This window comes from Toxotes jaculatrix, chromosome 10, assembly GCF_017976425.1.
Source record: "Toxotes jaculatrix isolate fToxJac2 chromosome 10, fToxJac2.pri, whole genome shotgun sequence".
Classification (NCBI taxonomy): Eukaryota; Metazoa; Chordata; class Actinopteri; family Toxotidae; genus Toxotes; species Toxotes jaculatrix.
Window position 1 is genome coordinate 6,981,511 of NC_054403.1, and position 20,199 is coordinate 7,001,709.

General features: G+C 40.0%; 1 protein-coding gene across 5 annotated transcripts in view; it reads left to right on the top strand.

The window, feature by feature from the left end:
* si:zfos-2326c3.2 (misshapen-like kinase 1) overlaps positions 1 to 20,199 on the top strand; it is a 55,969-nt gene that overhangs the window by 14,684 nt on the left and 21,086 nt on the right. The window contains exons 4-16 of one of the 5 annotated variants that reach the window (XM_041047452.1): positions 15 to 140; positions 319 to 429; positions 1,758 to 1,848; positions 2,030 to 2,160; positions 3,602 to 3,656; positions 3,755 to 3,833; positions 5,974 to 6,146; positions 9,095 to 9,167; positions 9,905 to 10,028; positions 10,866 to 10,982; positions 11,311 to 11,445; positions 15,569 to 15,637; positions 19,020 to 19,367. In XM_041047452.1, the coding sequence (XP_040903386.1) occupies positions 15 to 140; positions 319 to 429; positions 1,758 to 1,848; positions 2,030 to 2,160; positions 3,602 to 3,656; positions 3,755 to 3,833; positions 5,974 to 6,146; positions 9,095 to 9,167; positions 9,905 to 10,028; positions 10,866 to 10,982; positions 11,311 to 11,445; positions 15,569 to 15,637; positions 19,020 to 19,367 (1,632 nt within the window). The remainder of the gene's footprint in view (positions 1 to 14; positions 141 to 318; positions 430 to 1,757; positions 1,849 to 2,029; positions 2,161 to 3,601; positions 3,657 to 3,754; positions 3,834 to 5,973; positions 6,147 to 9,094; positions 9,168 to 9,904; positions 10,029 to 10,865; positions 10,983 to 11,310; positions 11,446 to 15,568; positions 15,638 to 19,019; positions 19,368 to 20,199) is intronic. The other 4 variants (XM_041047453.1, XM_041047454.1, XM_041047455.1 and 1 more) reach the window with 4 other exon arrangements.

The following is a 20,199-nucleotide window of genomic DNA, read 5'->3' on the forward strand; positions in this document are numbered from 1 at the left end:
GTTGCTCTGTTTAGGAGGAAGAAGAGGAGATAAAACTGGAGATCAACATGTTGAAGAGTTATTCCCACCACAGAAATATCGCTACTTATTATGGAGCTTTTATTAAGAAAGGTCCTGCTGGACAGGACCACCAACTCTGGGTCTGTAAACTACTCATTCTGCTTTTTTATTTCTTATTACTTTTGAGTGAAAAAATATATGTAAATAATATGAAATTATCATATTTCTCTGTTGTATTATATACAGTTATATGAATAGTTATTTTGGCTTGTACAATACCTGTGTGTGTGATAGACATCTCTCCACCTGTCCATTTAGTTGGTGATGGAGTACTGTGGAGCCGGCTCAGTAACAGACCTGGTGAAGAAGACCAAGGGAAACTGTCTGAAAGAAGACTGGATAGCTTACATCTGCAGAGAGGTGCTCAGGGTAAGGTCTAAGTAATTCGCAAGTATGCATACCACAGCATGTATGTTCATTTTTCCGTGTCATTTTTGAGTTATAATATTTTTTTAAGAAAACAAACTCTGTACTCAAACTAAGCTTTCTCACTCTGAAACTCTGTAATGGAGTGTACACATGATGAGAACATCTACCTGATGTTCTGTATCATACCAACACAAAAATACCCATCATTTTATTGTTTATGTGATGCAGCATTTTAACTGCTGAAGTCTTCAAATAACTCACACAAACACTCAGACAAGATACACAAACAATCGCAAATGAACTTCTTCCTGAATTGTTGTTACGGTAAAGGCCCTTTTTTTTTTTTTGCACTGGTAGAAACAGAGGTAGTAATTTGTGTGTGGATGTAAACTAGAGGGCGGGTGAGTCGGTGCTGTCGTATAAGAAACATGATGCTTCTTTTACTGTTGGATTCTTTGCCAAAACATCAAAGAGAAGGAGCCAAACTGACACTGATGCTTCTTCATGTACGGGGATCAACATCTCTGTCATGTTTTCCCACTGTGACTCGGAGGGAATAATTGATTTATTTTTTCATGTATATAGTTAAAAGGCCAGTTTAAAACACATGCCTGTGAGATGTTATGGTTATCATTATGGGAGAGCACAGGGTCCTGAGAAAGACTCTTGGGTGTTTGCCTTCTTTCTGCGCTGGTGTTTGTGTTTGTGGCTCTACTAACAGACCTACACACACAATATATCAACTTATATCAACTCACTTCCAACATATCTGTCCTTGATGCTGACACTATCAAGGACAAAATGGAATGGAGATTATTTACTTATTTATTTCTTTTTGTTGTTGTTGTTAAAGCTTGAGAGACAAAGGGTCCTGGATCATCGCCAGTGTTTTCTCCGCCGCTGTCAGCCATGCTGTCTCCCCATTGTTTCAACATACACACACAAACTCATGCAGACACTCAGCATAGCATGATGAAGTCATTGTCTGAAATAGGACTCACTTCCTCTGTTTACTTAACCTCCTTTGAAGAAGCGAGAGTACAAACACACACACACATGCACACTCAGACGCACACATATTCAAACTGTGCCACTGCTATTAGGCCACTCTGCCACCTGAAGAAAAGTTATTTATAAGTGTCTTGAAAAGGAGAAGCAGTACAACAGGCTTGAAATAAATTCCACTCTTTATTCAGTATTCCTTCAAAATAGACCCATAATTCAAGTACTCTTTGAAGACAATGTTTGTCGCTTTGTATTTATAGTGATAGTCATCTGACTCTTTGTGTATGTGTGTGTGTTTATGTGTGTGTATGTTTGTCTTCCAGGGTCTTTCCCATCTTCACGCCCATCATGTGATTCACAGAGACATTAAAGGACAAAATGTTTTGCTCACAGAGAATGCCGAAGTCAAGCTGGGTATGACACATCTCCACACTGTGGTTTCTCAAACACATGCGCATCGCTCCGGGCTGAACTGTACAACAATCACAGTCATACATACATGAATAAATCACACAACCGTGAAAACACTTCTCAGAGAAGCAAAGCTTGTGGCCGTTTTCCAGACTTGAGATTGTCCTACATTTTTACGTTTCAGTTGATTTTGGAGTGTCAGCTCAGCTGGACAAGACCATCGGTCGAAGGAACACCTTCATCGGTACACCGTACTGGATGGCTCCAGAGGTCATCGCTTGTGATGAGAACCCCGATGCCACATATGACTACAGGGTACTTAATGTCACAGAAATAGTTGTGTTTCTGGCCAACTTCAGGGAAATTTTTAGTGGCCTCTTGAGACGTTGCAAAAAATAACTTGGGAATTGGGTTAGTTCCCATCAGCTCGGGTGACTCATGAATATAAAAACAAGGCATCTAGCAGAAAAATGAAGAGCATGTCAAACACTGACTAGTGCTGTGAAAGTTCTTGCTCTCAAGTATCAGTTAATGCAGACCATATGTGATGTCTGAAGCTAAAAACTAAGAAATGTAAATCGTCTAATCAACCACGTACAGCTAAACAAATATGGAAGAAACAGCATTGGGATGAATTGTACACACAACAGTTGGACACACACTTATCACACAACACACAGAAAATAGGCTCAAAGCATAAAACTTTGCTTTGAGATGCTGTTACATTGATGCCAGAAGAAGAAAATTGGAGGCACTTGAGCTGTTTAGTTACAACAATAACAGTTTAGCTAGCACGGTAGCTGCAGTAATAACACATTGATGACTCATTGATGGACCACAAGTGAAATTAAAGTTGTGCTCATCTCCGGTAATACAGACCAGCAGTGCTCTCTCTCACCCATGCAGATCTTTCAGTGGTTGAACTGATCAGGGATCAGATAAATGCTACGACAGCATGCTATGGTGTCTGTGTGATTATGTGTTTGATTCACTGGAGCTGTTTTCTTCCTGCCACTTCAATGAGACAGGAAGAACAACAGCTGATTTAAGTGTAACTTCAGCTGCCATTATCAGAAGAGGAAAGACTCTGTATAGTCTACACAGGCCTCTTACAGATAAAGTTACTCATGGGAGGAGTAAAGATTACGTATGTGCCTTAGAGAAACAGATGCATTTACATCTGGATAGATAGAATACGTCTCATGAGGGTTCAGTTTGTCTTGAATGCATCTTTAATGCATTTACACTTTTTTGATTTCTCGTAGCTATCCAGTCCACTAAAGAGACAGGAAATGGCCAAGTCTACAGTAAATGCGGCCCAGGCCTTCATCACCTTATATTCAGCAGAAAGATTTCCATCATTATTCATAAAAGAATTTCATTACCGACAGAATGTCTTTCAAGCAAGTATTTTCATCAAAAAGTTTCCATTCACCCATACTGATTAGATATATCATAGTTCAACATGTTTAAATGGAAATTCAGCTAATTCGGTCCTTTTTTGGAAATAATTACACAGTGCCTTTTGAAATCAGTGAAAGGAATCCACTGATTCTTTGTAAAATGCCAGAAGTGTGGCTTGAAGCCTTGGAAATAGTTTTTGTAATCCCTGGATCTATACTCTCACACTATGCACAAACTGATTTACTGTTTGAATTAAACAAGGGCATCCAGAGTTTACAGGATATGACTAGAGCTCAAGCTAAGCTTTGTGCGTGCACCAGTCTTAACCCTTTCCTGTATCTCTCATTTTCAGAGTGACCTCTGGTCTTTAGGCATCACCGCTTTGGAAATGGCTGAAGGAGCCCCTCGTAAGTGGGAAACTCACCTATAAGTACACACATAAGTGACTGATGTTGTTAATAGACATACTGTCGTTGTAACTCCGACCCTCTGTCTCTTTTCATAGCTCTGTGTGACATGCATCCAATGAGAGCGCTGTTTTTAATCCCACGAAACCCTCCACCCAAACTTAAATCAAAGAAATGGTAAGCCTGTGAACACAGTCCCTCACACACACACACACACACACACAGACAACAGGATGTAGAGGGCAGCGTTCTCTCTTCTGAAAACACAGCTTGAAAGTGGTCTTTGTTGTGGGTTTTATGCCCCAGACAATCAGCCAAAAGATATCCCAACACTCACTTTTCACTATGAAACTGAAAGCTCAGAGTCTCAGGCATGTCCAGACATACAAACAAAAGGGATTACACCTGAGGCTAATCGCATGAACAAGGTTATTACATAGCAAACTATATAACAAACTGTATTGGCAGCACATTGTTTGATAAAACAAAATAAATTAATTTGGATCACATGGAGTCCAGCGTGTTTGGTGTGGACCTGGCCGGGACTAGCACAGTGATTGCATAATGCCAAGAAGTGGAAATGTGCTGATATGGGGGCTCATGAGTGAAAAAGGTGTGGGAGGCGATGACATTTATAGACTATGAATGCAAGTTTGTGTGGCCAAATACTGAATGAAAAGATGACTCCCAATCTCAAGCAGCTTTCCAGGAGAGAAATTTTCCAACATGACGATGATCCCTAAAGTTAAAGATAAAATCACACTGGAGTTTTTAAAGGAGAAAAAAGTGAAAACTATGACCTGGACAAGTCCGTCCTCTGACTTGAATCCAAAAGAATATCTTTTAATTAAGTATTTTAAAGTGAAAGGTAGAACAACAAAACCCCTCCAGCCAAGAGCAGCTGGAATGAATCATCTGTGAGGAACAGCAGGACATTGCTCCACAGATTTGAGCAAGACTGATATCAGCCATGTCCAGGAGGATTGAATGTGTTATCAAAAGTAAAAATGGGCATACAAAATAAAAAAAAAAAAAAAAATAAAGGAATTAAAGTATGAAGGATGTACTGCAGCGGACCTTTCATAGTAGTTTCATTAGACAGACATCTCTTTTTCAAATTAATTGGCTTTATTCTTCTTGGGCTTTGGATTAAAACAAATCAAACTGTATTAAATAGACAGGATGTGTAATTCCTGAACAATTTAGTGATGTTGATCAGGGATGTACTAGGTTTTGTTATATACTGCATGTTGTTTCTGCCATTTTTAATCTTAATCAGAGTTTAGTTTAGAATTAACATGATGATGATGATATTATTCATCCCTCTCTCCCTCTTTCATGCTCCTCCACTTCCATATATAATGAATAAGCAGACTGAACTTGTAGTTGAACTCATGCTGTCTTTCATTCAGTATTAATGCCATTAGAAATAATTCCCAGTTAATAGGACAGCTTTTAATGGCTCCAATTGCCTGGGGTACGCAGTGCCTTTCAGTCCTTCTACCTCCAGGCCTCCCTGAGGCGCCAGGCATCCTGACAACTAAGCAGCAACACATATTCCTTCCCTAGTTTCTATGAGCTTAGACCACAGACAACACACCTCTGAAGTGTTGGGAGCATTTCTGTATGTGGACCTGAGTAATTTCCTGAGTAAAACTTCAGCTCAACATTTTTGCCAGGATTTTCTTCAGTAATACTCCAACAAGTCACTACTAGCTTGCATAGGTGAGTTTAAAAATATTTAAGAATTTTGTGGCAGGTTATTATAGAGGCTGTCATTGATTTTAATATGTTTGAACAATGAACCTGCTGGTTTCCGTACCACAAGTCTGTTGCATTTCATTGTTGTAAATGTGTCCTTTTTTATGTCTTTTCATGTGATTTGGACTGAAAATAGATTCACACATTATGTCTGTCCACTCTTTGTTTTCTGACTAAGTTCTAAGTGTAATACCTCTGGATTGCAGTTTGTTTTGTTTTTAACAATGTTCCTGTTTATGCTAAAGTAACACTTCTTCAATGGAAAATGACTAGTCCTGTTCCAGTTACACATGAAGTGGATTTTGTCAACAGTTGAAATACCATAAGATTATACACTGCTTTTATCAAGCCATTTAGCCACAGAGTTCTTTGCACGACAACAAGCAAAAGTCTGATTAAACATGATGATAAAAAAGTGAGTAAGTACAATGCAGACTAAAGCTTAAAGTTATGATGGGCACTTCAGTGGCAGATCTGAAAAATGTTGGAGATGATGAATTTTTGTCCCCTTTCCACCGCCTTCTTTCTCCATCTGTATTCCTTCTGCCTTTCACAGGTCGAAGCGTTTCTTGTCGTTCGTTGACAATTGTCTGGTCAAGAACCATCTGCATCGACCCACCACCGACACCCTGCTGAGACACGCCTTCATCAGAGACCTGGCTAATGAGAGACAAGTTCGCATCATGCTCAAAGATCACCTGGACAGAACCAGGAAGAAGAGGGAGAAAGGTGAGCAGGAGTGAAAGCGATAAATAAACCAGTAACAGGTGCAGCTGATGGATGAATGCATTGAAGATCAAATCCTGTGTTCTATTATAGTTTCTGTGTCAGTTTTATTAAAACCAAACTAGATTAGAGTAGATTTTCCATTATGTTTCTCAAATTGACTGAATTGGGTGGGTTTCAGGCCTCTCATGTTGGAATAACAACCACCAACACACTGGAGCTGAGGGAGTGCACCAGCTGCACTGATGCCTCAGCAGCTGCTTTGCTCAGGCTGTCACAAACACTGCATTTCTGATTTATAGCATGCTCTTTATGGAAATGTTTCACTACTTTGCTGGCTTTGCTCGCAATTTACACAATTTACACAATCTCTTTTGCTTATATTCCACTTTGCTCTGTCTTTATATTTTGCTGAAGTAAATCGACACTTTTTAACTCCTAAACGTGTTCACTGTTACTGCAGTGCGCTGAAACCAAAAAAAAAGTTTTAAGGAAGGAAATGAGTTATGGAGGTGCTTAGATGATATATGCATATATTTACATCTCTAAAAATATACTAGTTGATAGACTAGTACTGGCTAGACAACAGGTTCCCCTCTTGTGCCGTTTGAAGTTAAACAGATATTTTGATCGAGCTGAATATGGAGAGAAGTGAGGAAGGGTGACAGTGAGGCGGCCAGACAAAATGAACCAAAGAGCGAGAGAGGGAGAATGTTGGGTCGAGCCAAAAGGCACGGCTGACCTTTCCTCTTTTCTTCTTTTCTACGTTCACTTGGGGCAAATGTTTTACACAACAGACACAGAAAGGAAGGAGGAAGAAGAGAGAAAGAGGGGGTGGAAAAAGAGACAAAAACAAATTAGGAGTATGGAGAGGGATGCAGGAAGGCAGAGAGACGTACAGTATGAGATCAATTTATCCTCCCAAAGATTCATTCTACTATGGATGAGTTGCATGTGGTGAATGTGTGATGCCAATATGTGCAGTCAGACAGTGAGAAAAAGAGTTAGGGGCGGGGTAGAGAAGACAGAGATATTTATGACTTGGCTTTTCTTTTGTTCTCAAGTGGATACTCAAAGCAGTGTAAGAAATTGTTGTATTGTCCTTTAGGTTTATTCATCTTCATTTGGCAAACTGAGAGACAGAAGAGACAATGATATCAGCAGAGAGAAAGAGAGAGTGAGAGACAGAAACAGAACAGAGAGAGAGAGAGAAGCTGAGGGGAAGGAAGGAGGAAACAGAACGGCCATCTGGTACTAATCTTCTGTTAGCTTATAAAAACACACTAATGACTGGTAGACTTTCTGCATGCTGCATGTGTTGTGCGTGTGTATATGCAATGTGTTCAAGACCAGATTTGTGTGTGTGAGTGTGCCCCTGTGCCCCTCCAGAATAAAGAAATGCTGGTATTCTTAAGTGTGTGTGTGGGAAACAAACTCTGCTGCATAAAAAAAGAGGGGAAAAAATGTCTGTGCTCCAGACGTGATGCAAAAAGGATGTGTCATTTTCAGACAACCCTAGAGCGTAGTTTGGACGAAGATGGTCTATGCTTTGGAAGATGAATCACTCAAAAAAAAAAAAAACAGTTGCCCTCTTCTCAGTCAGCAAAAGTAGCCATTAACCCTCGAAATGCACTCTCCTCCTGCAACTTTGGCTCAGAAAGACATAACAAAGGCCAAAACTTTCAAACATGACATCAGAGCAGCAGAGCAGAGATTTCCTCCAACCACTGCAAAAGAAGTTGCCCTTCTTTCTGCTTTGAGCAAACGCATCTGTATTGTGTTACCTTTCAGCATGTTAATGGCAGCACACGGCGTGTCGAGTAAATGCTCAAGTCAGCCCGAGCTACTTTCACACCATATGCCGGCCAAATGTTGTTATGTCCTGTGGAAGATGGGCCACCCCCCCCCCCCTCAGATTTTCTTGTTGTGGCCACAGTCACTATCTCTACTGGCATAGTCACGGTGTGAACAAATAAAAAACTAATATGCATTTTAAAAACAAAGACATTATTTTCAGCTGTCTGACACTACCTACTCTAATCTGCATGTGCTATGGGTCCCATGGTAGGAGGTGTATGTGGAAAGGAGAGGAACTTTTTTTAGTGCAGGCGTTGGGTCAGGATTGAGATGATTCAGCATTGCTGTTCTGAAGCCATGCTACAGTATAACATCTCTGTCCCAGATGTCTTCCACTAAACAAGACTCTCATTTACTTTCTTATTGCCCAAGTTTGCCCACACTGTACTTTTGTGTGGCTTTGATAATGACAAAATTGCTACTGCCAGTAGACGATGTAGAAGCTAAGATGGCAGGCATGGAGGAATTTTTAATGAAGCAGTGGCTGGTTCAGAAAACCAGAGGAGAATACCCAAACCAGTGCTTACACATCAGAAGTGTTCACCCAAAGCGCCACCCATAACCATCCCTCATTTCTGACAACACTGAATGCGTCATTTTACAGTAGATAACTTGCTAGTCTCACATACAGATGTGCAGCAGGATCAACATGGACATCGGAGTGAAGTGGGACACAATCCACAAGTGCTCTGCAGCTGGTGGTTGTCTGCTCTTATGTTCACATAATTAAAACCACTCTGTACCTATGAGAGCTACAGTTGACAGCTATTTTCACAATTAATCAATTAACACTAGAAAAAAATAATCAATTAACTCCAGAAAAATTTCCCTAAATCTTTTACCTTGTTTAGTTTGGAAAAAAAATTACCTAATTGTTAATCCATTATCACCGCTAAGCGATTAACTGTCTATTATCTGTTTAAAAAAAAAAAGATCAAGTTTCCATTTATACAGTTCCTTGTGAGGAGAAATTGGATTTTTTTGGTTTTATTAACTTATTTTTTATTTTAGAATTGCTAATAACATTAAATTAACCCTATAAATTGTAATATTTTCTCTCTCTATCTCTCTCTGTCTCTCTTTGTCTCTTTCAGAGGGTCCAGAGTATGAGTACAGTGGCAGTGAAGAGGAGGAGGACGAGGTAACTGAGGAGGAAGGAGAACCCAGGTAAAAGTCTTTTCACACTAGTCATGAATATTGTTTTGGCATTTTGCCTTTATTTGACAGTTTACAGTCAAAGAACGACAGGAAACAAGGCCAGAGGAAGAGGGGACATGAAACAAGGGGCCCCTGGCTGGAAACCAAACAATTATGTGGCTCTGTGGTTTGCACCTTTACATTACAGCCACCAGACGCCACGGCACAAATACATTGTTGAAGGCACTGATCACAGGGTGTGTGTATAACGTGAGATTGCTCAGCTGTGCAGTAGAAAATTAATTTCGAACCACAGCAGTTGGTGCAGATTTCCATATGCAGAAAGAAACGTTAATTTGATAAACTCCTTCAGATGCACAGATTCAGCAATATGGTGTGAAGCATGCACAGCTGATGAATCCAGGTAAACATGCAAGCAGTCGCTGTCATGATCATTGTCGTGCTTAATCAGTAGATTAACACTCATCTCACTATGAGCTTTCCCTCTGCTTCAGTGCTCAGTGCACTCTTTGCTGATGAATCACTGCGGGGCATGTGTGTGTTTTTAATGTTGAAGGACAGATGCACTAGCCTCTCTGTTACTGTCCCCGGACATCAAACAGCAGATGGCACTAGGAACTGAGCACTTTCTCCTAGGATGAGCTTTAAGTGTGTATCTGTGTAGCTGTGCCCATTTTCTCTTGGTACTTCAGTACATAGCTGTCTGCGTTTTTATCACTTACACCATTTCTCGCTCTCTCGCTCAGCTCCATCGTGAATGTTCCCGGTGAATGGACGTTAAGGCGGGAGTTTCTTCGTTTACAGACAGAAGATCGTGAAGGAGTCAGAGACGGAGGTCATGGCGGAGGCGGGGGTCAACAAAGACAACAGGTATGTTTCAGGTTCATTTGCAGACTGGTGTTGTTTTTGGTTTTAATATTTTGCAGAGCTGAAACGATTTGTCAGTTATTCGATTAGTTGATGGAAACAAAACATTAATCAGCAACTATTTGGTTTATCAGTAAATCATTTCAGTTATTTTTCGAGCAAAAATCGCAAATAATCTTCTGGCTCAAATGTGACATTTTGCTGTTTTTCTTTGTCAAAACAAGCAAATTGAAGACATTGCCATGGGGTGTAAGGAACTGTGAACATTTATTTCACTTCACTAATCAAGAAAATAATGAGCAGATTAATTAATAAAGAAAATAACTCTTACTTGCAGCCCTAATTATTAATATAATTAGTATTAGCAGTAGTAGTAGGCACAGTAAGGGCAGTAGTAGAGAGAACAGTGGTGTGACTTCCAGCACACCAAGTTCAGGTTCATTAATCTCATTCATTTAGTTTAGCCTTTTATCACCCGCATCAAGTGTCGTAGAAATTTATAGATCAACGGGCCAAGTGAGAGAATTTTTCAAATTAGTTGGAAAAGTGGAGATACTTCCAAAATGTCCATTGGGAGCTCTAATCCCATTTCACTCTCAGCAGTTAGCCATTATTCTTATTAAGGTTTTAGGTATAAATGCCTCCTATCACAGCTGGAACAGGACTGACCGGATCAAAGTCAAACAAGATTCACTTTTAGTTTTGCTTGTGCCGAGTTAACAGCCAAGTGAACTCAACATGTTTTACCCTTAAATCAAAGACTTCAGAGAGTGAAAGGCCGTCTGTATAATCTTATTCAAATTCTGTTAAAAATGTGATCATATATTAACTTATGTGCAGGCATTACAGCAGCACAGGCAGCAGCTGGTGGAGCAGGAGCGATACAAGCAGCAGTTAGTGGCTGACAGACAGAAGAGGATCCAACAACAACATGAGCAACGGCAGAAGTTAGAGGATGTAAGTAAATCTTACTCACCTTTTCCTTCTGTATTCACTCAGCACTTATAGGTCAGTAAGTAGGCAAAAGTGCGGCTGGAAATAAAACAAGTAAATAACAAAATAAAAGAGGAGAGTTTGTTGACATCCACCAGCTTTTATCAGCTACATCTTTCCAAGAAGAACTTGGGTGTCACCTTCCACCTGCTGAGTCACATCATTACTCTGCCCACTCTAACTGCTCTGACACCCTCACCCCTGGAAACTTTTTTTGAATGAATATTATTTGACCCACATTAACCACAACTGTTGCAACTGTCTGTAATGTTAATTTGTTTTCTGTTTGCAGCAGCAGAGGCGGCAGCTGACAGACTGTGCCTTTCAGTGGGCAGAGCTTCAAGAAATCTTGCTCGGAGATGAGTCTGATCTCCATGATAACAGAATCTTACTGGATGAGAGAAACAGGAGGAGCGACAGGAGAGCGGTAAAGATAAACTTTTGACTTTGTATTGGCCGTTACTAGACAGGGCAGTGATTTGGAAATGCAGTAATCCTAACCTTTGGGTTATTTAAATAGTGGATTCCACTTCATTGAGTGTCATTGGAAATAGAGGGAAGTTCAGAAATCTGCTGAGAGAAATATCTGGCTCCTCAGCAGCTAAATTCTTCTGTGTGTTTACAGGCCGGTCGCTAACTTTGTCTGAGTGCTGTTTTGGTGCTGGACAACTAGTCTGTGTGTGTCTACATTGTTTTACCAAAAACAGCTGATTGTTGTGTTTTTAAAAACGCTGATGAGGGCTGTCAGAGTGAAAAAAAAAAAAAAGTTGTGAGTCGTAAAACCAACACAATGTGCCAAAAGACGCTAAGGGGGAAGCTCGGAGTTACAGTTGCTGGTTGCAACACTACAAGTGTCTCATTTTACATTACACATCCATTGTTCATAGAAAAATATTGATCGGTGCAACTTTTGAACTTTTTTCTGAAATTTCTTCACAATGAACCGACTGCGTTGCAAGTATTACATAACACTTATACTGTAAATGCTTGCATGAGAACTGAGACAGTATGTCATGTTTGAATGATAAGAGACCTGTATGAATGTGTCACTCAGACACATGAAAAAACATGTCATCTCTTTAGATTGAAAGGAATATGTAGTTGATGTTAGACTAAAATAAGTTACCTTCCAGAAGGAATACCTTGTGGCAGGTGAGTGTGTGAAACACCAAGGCAGCTTGTTTGTATGTGTGTGTTAGGCTCTATTCATATTTGATGCTGCATTGAGTTAACACAAGAACTTGTAAGCTCAAGGTGTGTTTGATGCTCGCTGCACTGATGTAGTGGTTGCACCTGTCAGCCTGTGTCGCCCATGTGATAAAAACATTCTCTCCTCGATGCGGCGGACCAGAAGAGAGTTTTTTAAGGACAAGGATCTGTACATTTTGTAATTATAAACTGTTCAGAACAAAACTGTATGAGATGGAAAGTGACCCTTCAGACACATTTCCATCAACTTTAATCCCTTCGTAATACAAGAAACGGGAGATTTCATTTTTTCTCAAACTTTACATCAAACAGGACTTTTGGTATGCCAGTGCAGTTGAATGACATCTTGAGGAATTAAATATATATAAAAGAAGAGGCTCATATATATAAAGGAAGTTACCATTTCACAGCACTTTCAAAAGCTTTTGTACATTATTTGGAGACTGAATTTTCAGAAATCCTTTGCTTTGTTTCTGTTCTACAGTTTCCAGTTAGAAGAAGGCATTTCCCTAAATCTTTTACCTTGTTAAAACTTAATTCAAAACGTCACGTCACCTTTTTGTAACAGAAAGTAGTAGAGTTACAGAGCAATGGTAGCACTAGTGTGTGTGTGTGTATGCACACCTTTGACAAAGTATGCTGAGACAGGGTGAAGTGTCTCTGCCAATTCCAGTCGTTTTAAACAAAGACACATAGCTCTCTCTACTATTGCAGATTCATTTTTAGTCATTAATTTTAAAGCATGCTTGATGAATCTATCCCACACACCAGTGAGTTTCAATAGGTGTACATTAACATCACAGAGCAGGTTAGTGGCTGTGATTTCTTCATGTAGAAGACACTGTATTTCAATGCTATTAATATCTGTCTAGTTATATTATATGTCTATTTGGTGTGCTTGCGTGTGTGTGGCGAAGAGCTATCTGTACGTGTTAGATTCTGATTACACAGATTGCCTCTTAGTCATTAAGTTCAGCTTGCGTAATGGATCTATCTGATGCTTCATTAAGTTTTAATGCATTTGCATTTAATAATGTGACAGGTTCAGTGAGTGTGTGATGTGATGTCTTGTATTTTGTCAGATGAAGAGCTTGCCGGGTGCAGGTTCTGAACTGATTGGTTCCATTCAGTTCACACACTGATTGATTTGGCAAGCATCACATGTGTTTCAGTGGTGTGTCAGTGGCTTAAAGATTAGAGAAGTGTTCAAGTGACTGTAGGGTTTGAATCTCCACACTCGATGGGGAAAGTCAGCGATCAGGGGTAGAATTACACAACTCCTCTGTGTTAAACAAAACCACTCCCGCAATCACTTTATCATTTGCAGAAGCAGGTAGTGTGACTTCTCTTTGATAGACTGGCTGCCTCTCTATGGTTTACCCTGCCTTCATGCTGGGATAGGTTCCAGTCCCCTGCAACCATCAAAAGGATAAGATATTATAGAGAAAAAGATGGATGGAAGTATGGCTTGCAAATTAAACTGGTTGCTGCTGTTAACCTGTAACTACTCAGCTTGTGCATGATCATTCAAGTTTAAAGACTTTGGTGATCCCCAGACAGACGGACAGTTTTGCTTTGCAGTGAAAAGTCTTGACTGTCAAGTGGATTATCATGACATTTGGCACAGATTTTTCACCTTGCACCACCAGCAGGTCATCTGTGGTAGACGTTTGTGGTTTTGAGTGTAACGTCTCAAACATCAGATGGATTGCTGTGAAATTTGAGACAGACATTGATCCTGGTGATCCCTCAGAATGAACTGTAACAACTTTGGTGTCTCCTTAACTTTTCACCTAGCACCTTCATCCAGTCAGAACTTCCATGTACTCCATTGCATTGGTTTATGTTGTGTGCTAATTAGAACGTGCTATTATGCTAACGCACAAAACTAAAATGGGGAACATGGTAAGCATGATACCTGACAAACATCAACATGTTAATAACATCAATAACAACATCAATAACACTGTTACTGTGAGCATGTTAGCATTTAGCTTAAAGTACCGCTGTTGCCAAGTACACCTTCACAGAACAGCTTGTGTGGCTGCTCTGAACTCCAAGCTGCACCGGCAGTGTTGCTCTGTGGCAAAGAGCAAAAGACTGTGGTTATAAAGACCTGGTGCAGCCAGGTGCAAGTTTGTGTAAGTGCTTGAATTGAGGCTGGTTCACACTAATAGACGTGCACGCTCAGGATTTGCTTTTATGCTGTCATATGTAGAGATTATTTTTAATAGTAAAAGCAATCCACAGAAGACTTAAAACACTTAAAAGGCATGCATTGCAAATTACTACAAATTTGGTTCATAATAAAACATGTGCATGGTATTCACTTGAATAATAGTAATAATTATTATAACCCTAACCCTAATTAAACAGGTGATTTTGTTTAATGAAGTTATAGATAAGACTTTGATGGAAACTGTGATCATTTGTCTTACATTTGCAGACAGACTGCATTTCCCACAAACCTTGTGCTTTCCTGTTACAAAGAGGGTGTTGCTTGAATATTAGTGCATGTGTGTTTGTTGCTTTCTAGGTGAATTACAGTGTTTTTGTTTGTTTGTTTGTTTGTTTTTAAGAACCACCAAAGTTCCCTTTACTCACTGCGCATTTACATCAGGTGCTAGATGGCCTATACATTCACTGCTATTCATTTAAATTCTGGGTTGAGCCTCTGTGTAAATGCTCACCTTGGATTATTTCTCAGAGGGCACTTAAGTTTGTTATCAAATGTACAAACACCATGGAAGGTTTGTGATCCAGTTAAGCTGCCGTTTCAGCTTAAGTGCTGTTGAATGTGACCCTTCAGATCCAAGCTGAAAAAACACAATTTAAAGGCAATGGTGCAACCATCGCAAATATTTGAATAGCGTCAATCCAATTAAACATTGTAAATGTTAAAATATCCAGTTTTGACTGTTTGGACATTTGGATTTTCCAGGAGAAATTCAAAAAGAGGTCATAATGAAATATTTAGAGTTGAGGGCGTTGGCTAAAAGCTCCATGCCATCTTGCACACTCTGAATATTTTAGTTCCTACCTCTCAGAATTCTGCTCAAGACCTGAGTGTACCCTAATTAAAGCAAGCCTGCATGTGTGTAAATGTGTGTGTGTGTGGCGTGTATATTACCTATTCAGTTCTTGTGGGGACTTTGCAAGAACACAACAATGTGGAACGAGAAGATTTTGGAGTTGGAATTAAGGTAGAATTTAGTTGTTAGGGTTTAACAAAAAGTAATCAGTGTCATGGAATATACAGGCAGATGTCCAGACATCTTAATTCAACCATGTGGCTGTATGTTTTCAACCGTGTGTGTGTGTGTGTGTGTGTGTGTCCTGAGCAGGACCAGCCGGGCAGAAAGCGGAGTGCCGATGTGTCAGTAAGGCCTCTGGACTCCACAGCAGAGCAGGTAACAAACCTTCATTCTGTCTCTTTTCACTTACTCGTCATTAAGTCCTCAATTTTTCATATGGGTGAGAGCAGGTGGAATTTCTTTTGAAATATTTCTGAATGTGGGCTGATCCTTGATGCTGCTGATGGCTTTGGTCAGTGACGCCACATTGCATGGGCGTCTCTCATTCTCTACTTTATCTGTTGCTTGTTTACTCGAATTTTTCAAGGAGCAGTGTGTGTTTGTGCGTAAGTAACAATCTGACGCTAATGATGAAAACAGAGTTGGTGTGGTTGTATTGTAATGATTAGGAAAAGTTGGTTGGTTGTTATTTTTCAAACAAACTCTTCCTCCATCTTCTCAGTTGTCTTATGTGATCACACACTGAGCGTTTTGGGTTTTTGTCTGTCCCCACGTCACCTGGGGCTTTAGGGCTTTGTGATTGGCATTTTTCAGTATTTTCTGACATTTTACAGATCAAATGATGAATGGATTATTCAAGAAAATAATCTGCTTCTAAAGTAGCACTGCTCCCACTTTAATGAGAAGAGAAGATTATTTCTTAAAGCTGAAGTGAGAATATGCTTTGATCCAAAGATTGGATTGTTTGTGTAGGAAAGTAATAAACTGGTGTTGTCTGTGTCACTGACCCCTGGTAAGAAGAGAGAACTGAAAGAGTGAGGGCAGGTAAAGAGAAAGATTATAAGACACTGAGAAGGAGAAATTAAGAGAACAAAAAGGGGGAAAAGAAAAGAAAAGAAATTGTCCCTGAGTGTCTGTGATTTACACAGCGTAGGTATTAAATATTATTGAGATATAGCTCTGGATACCTGACACCCTTGGTCGGGCTGGGGAAGTTCATCATTTTGAAGTTCCCAATCAGGAGACACCAAAAGATTAGAGATTTGAATTCAGTATTTGTGCAGGACTCCATCAAGGATTCATGTAGACAACAGTGAAAAACATTGTACTGCACCAGTAGTGTCAGATTTTGACAAGCTTTTAGGCCAATGCTTATCACAGCATGCCATTGCTTTTGTTTTAAAGCGTTCCCTCTCCATCTCTCTCCCTCTCCACTTCTGCCTCTGCTGCTCCCAGCATGTCGTCTCTGTCCTTTCCTCACTTGTTTCCTCCCTTCATCCCCCTCTCCATCGTTCACAGCATGGCACTCTTTCATATCTAGTGTCTCACTTTCGACTCTTCTCTCGGTTTTTCTTTTAAAATGTTACCATCTAATCTCAGTAGGGGTTTCAGACATACAAATTCACCAAACACGTCTCTTTTCGCTTTCATTGTTACTTCTCTGTTTCTGAGAACACTTTCTCTGTTTCTCTCAAAGTTCCACTGTGGACTCTACACTTCAATTTTAACTGATGTCACAGATTCACTGATATTTCTCATACATTAGATAAAGTTTTAGCAGCTTTTATCGGTGTCACATGAAATCGAAATTACAGAAATTAAGCTAACAGTTAATATGAGATGGGCTAATTTGGGTAATAGTCCATATTTTTCTTTTTTTTTCATGTTCATTGTTGTGCATTCTTAATCACTGTGCAAGTTACTAAATTGAGCATTCTCATTCAAGTCACCATTCTTCAGTAGCAGTGTGGATGGTAAATTGCTGATGGCTGACATGGATTGTTTGCTAATATTGCTGTGGAAAAAAAAAACCAAGTCATTCTAAGCACCAAGAAAGCTTGTGTGTTACAATGGTAGGTGGAAGGTATGTTGAGTATTTCAGCTCAGTGTGTGCCCTATATTGTCCTCTCATTCTCAAGTAAACAGCATTAAATCTCAGGTGGTTTCCCTTCTCTGGCAGCATTCACAAAAATCTGACCTCAGCCAGTTGTCATGTGGCAGCCATGTTCACGTCTTGGGTGGACAGCAGTGAGACACTGAGGGTTGTTTCTCAGATCTGTTGGGAGGAACTGCGTGGCTTGTTACAGTGATCCCGAAAGCTTGTTCTTTGCTGCTTTTCTGTATGATACACTTTAATACATTTTCATTTATATATATATATATATATATATATATATATATGTGTATATGTCCTTCATTTGTTTTTAGGACATATACATATATATGTATATGTCCTTCATTTGTTTTTATGTGGCTAGCCCCGGCGCAAATAAAACCAAAAGCCCCACTGTGTCATTAGATATTCATCTCTGCTGGGCTGTTTAGGCAAACCTGGAGCTCAGTCTGCACAAAATTCAAGCAATTTTACGACGAAGGTACAGAAAAGCAACGTCTGTAAAAAAAACCCTGTATTTTAAGACAGCTGTAACTTTGGGGAAAATCCGCTGTGAGATCTGTATATGACAGTCGTGGTTTTTTAGTTTTGCTTTTGTTGTATGTACTCTGGAGAAAATTGTGCGTGTAAATCAGATTCTCAACCCAGAGAACCAGCTGCTGTCAAATGTCCAAGCTTCAGTGCCAGCACTACGCTGATATTTTATGAATGTGTTCACATGTTGGTGTATGTTTTACACCAGAGAAGTGAATCAGATCAGCTTCTTTCTTGCTCTGTGTGCTTTTTTAACGTATGGTCCAACAAGCTTAATGATCCAGTAGATGCTTGGTGAGGTTTTCATGCAACGGCCATGAAAATGTCTTGTCAGTTTCTACAGAACCTGGGAGTCTCCATTTAGAAGCATGTACACAAGCACAACATTCAGCTGATTTGCACTGAAAACTCACAGACTCCAGTCTGCAGATTCACCACAGAACAAGTTTAAAGTATTAGCTCTTATCATTGCTGCCCGTCGTTCATTAACTAGAACATCTTGACCTACTGGAAGCTGAAATATCAGAATAACGTATTCCTTGTGATCTAAAGTGATTTTTCTTTTTGAAGTAAAATTTTATTGGTCACTGCGAGCTCATTTCACCCTATCAAAATTACTAAGTACACTAAGTATGTTATTTGAGAATATTGTCTTTCAGGAAAAAAAATATGCAAAATTAAATTAAATATAATATAATCTAATAAAGATAAGCTTGGCAAGAGGATTTGAAAGTTGACAATGACGCTTGTGTTTTATAATAGGCCATTGTGTTGTCGATGTGTTCACATAAAAATAGCTAACAAGATTGAGAGTCCAAATTCAGAATGTGACTTGCAAGACTGGGCGATGTGACAACAGTATCATAATATGCCCCAGATGAAGCAAATGAAAATCCTGAAAAGAGTCTAAAATTGACTAAAGCTGAAGACTAATACCTCTCTGTGTTAATGTAGGTATTAGATGCCTTATATCTTCGACTTCACAATAAAAGGTCTGAATGTTCCCTCTTAAATAGGTTGTTAACAGTACAATATACATGTATCGTATTTCATATAGGCACTCCCAGGCGCTGTCAGCTTCTATATGTGCTTTTCATGTTTACCACATAGAGAGCCGTGGCTCCAAACCAGCTGTTTCAAAATAAGGCCCAGCACTCCCAGCCTCAGCTACAGCCGCAAGCCAAGCCCCAGCCTCTGGCCCAGCATCAGCAGCCCTCAGCGGGCAGAAGATCACACCGCACCCTGCCCAAAGACCAAACCCAGCTCCTGTCGCTGCAGCACGACCACAGACACAGGGAGAGAGAGAGGGAAAGAGAGAGGCAGAGGCAGAGAGAAAAGCCTATGGCAGCTGTCCAGAAGCTAACGGCTAATAGCGGGGACACAGCTGCCACTTCTGCTGCTGCTGCTGCTGCTGCTGCCTCCTCGCCCAGCCGCCCTGCAAACAGCCAGCGCTCAGCGGTAAAACCCTGCCTTCCTCAGCAATCTAGCACCTTTTATCGCCTCTACATCCCACTTTTTTCACTCTGTCTGTCCCTCTTGTACACTCTTCACTTCCACTAAGTTTTTATTTTTTGTCATGTTTTTTGTCATGTTTTCTTTTTTTTTCCCCCAGTCAGTTTTAATGTGCTTAGTTCAGCCCCTCTCCCTTCCACCTTCCCATCCCTCTTTCTTACTTGGTTTGTCCATGTCATCCTTATCTCAGTTGACAGACCTCTTTCACCTAAAGGTCACAAAAGTCTGGACAGTAAGTCTGGAGTAAGCAGAATATTTGGTAGACACAGTTCAAACCAATACAGGTACCCAAGGAACAAGTGAGGGCAGAGAGTCTGGCTCTGATGCTCACCATCATTGCCTGCAATGACTTTTCTATTTGTTGCCTCTACTTGTTGCATGACAACTCTAAAAACTAAATTGAAGCATTCGGTTTTTGTGGTTTCAGCTGTATGTATTTTAAACTTTTGTTTTCTCCAGGTAACAGCACATACTGTCGGTGTAGGGCTTCATACCTTCTATTCTTAGCACAGTAGCTAAATCACGTAAGGAACATGAACAGGAAACAGACCCAAAGTGTCATTTCTAGCAGGCCTTTTCAAACAGACAGTTGAAAGGATGTCTGTGGTTTTCAAAAAAAAAAAAAACATTTATTTTTTCACAAGACTCCAGAACCCTTTTATGTTCGACAAAACAGATTATGCTGTCTCCCCCTCTAACTTCCCTTCCAGTTTAAGCTGCTTTCAGATGATCACCTTCAAAGTGCTTGAAATTGCACAAAACTTTTAACTTTCTGTTC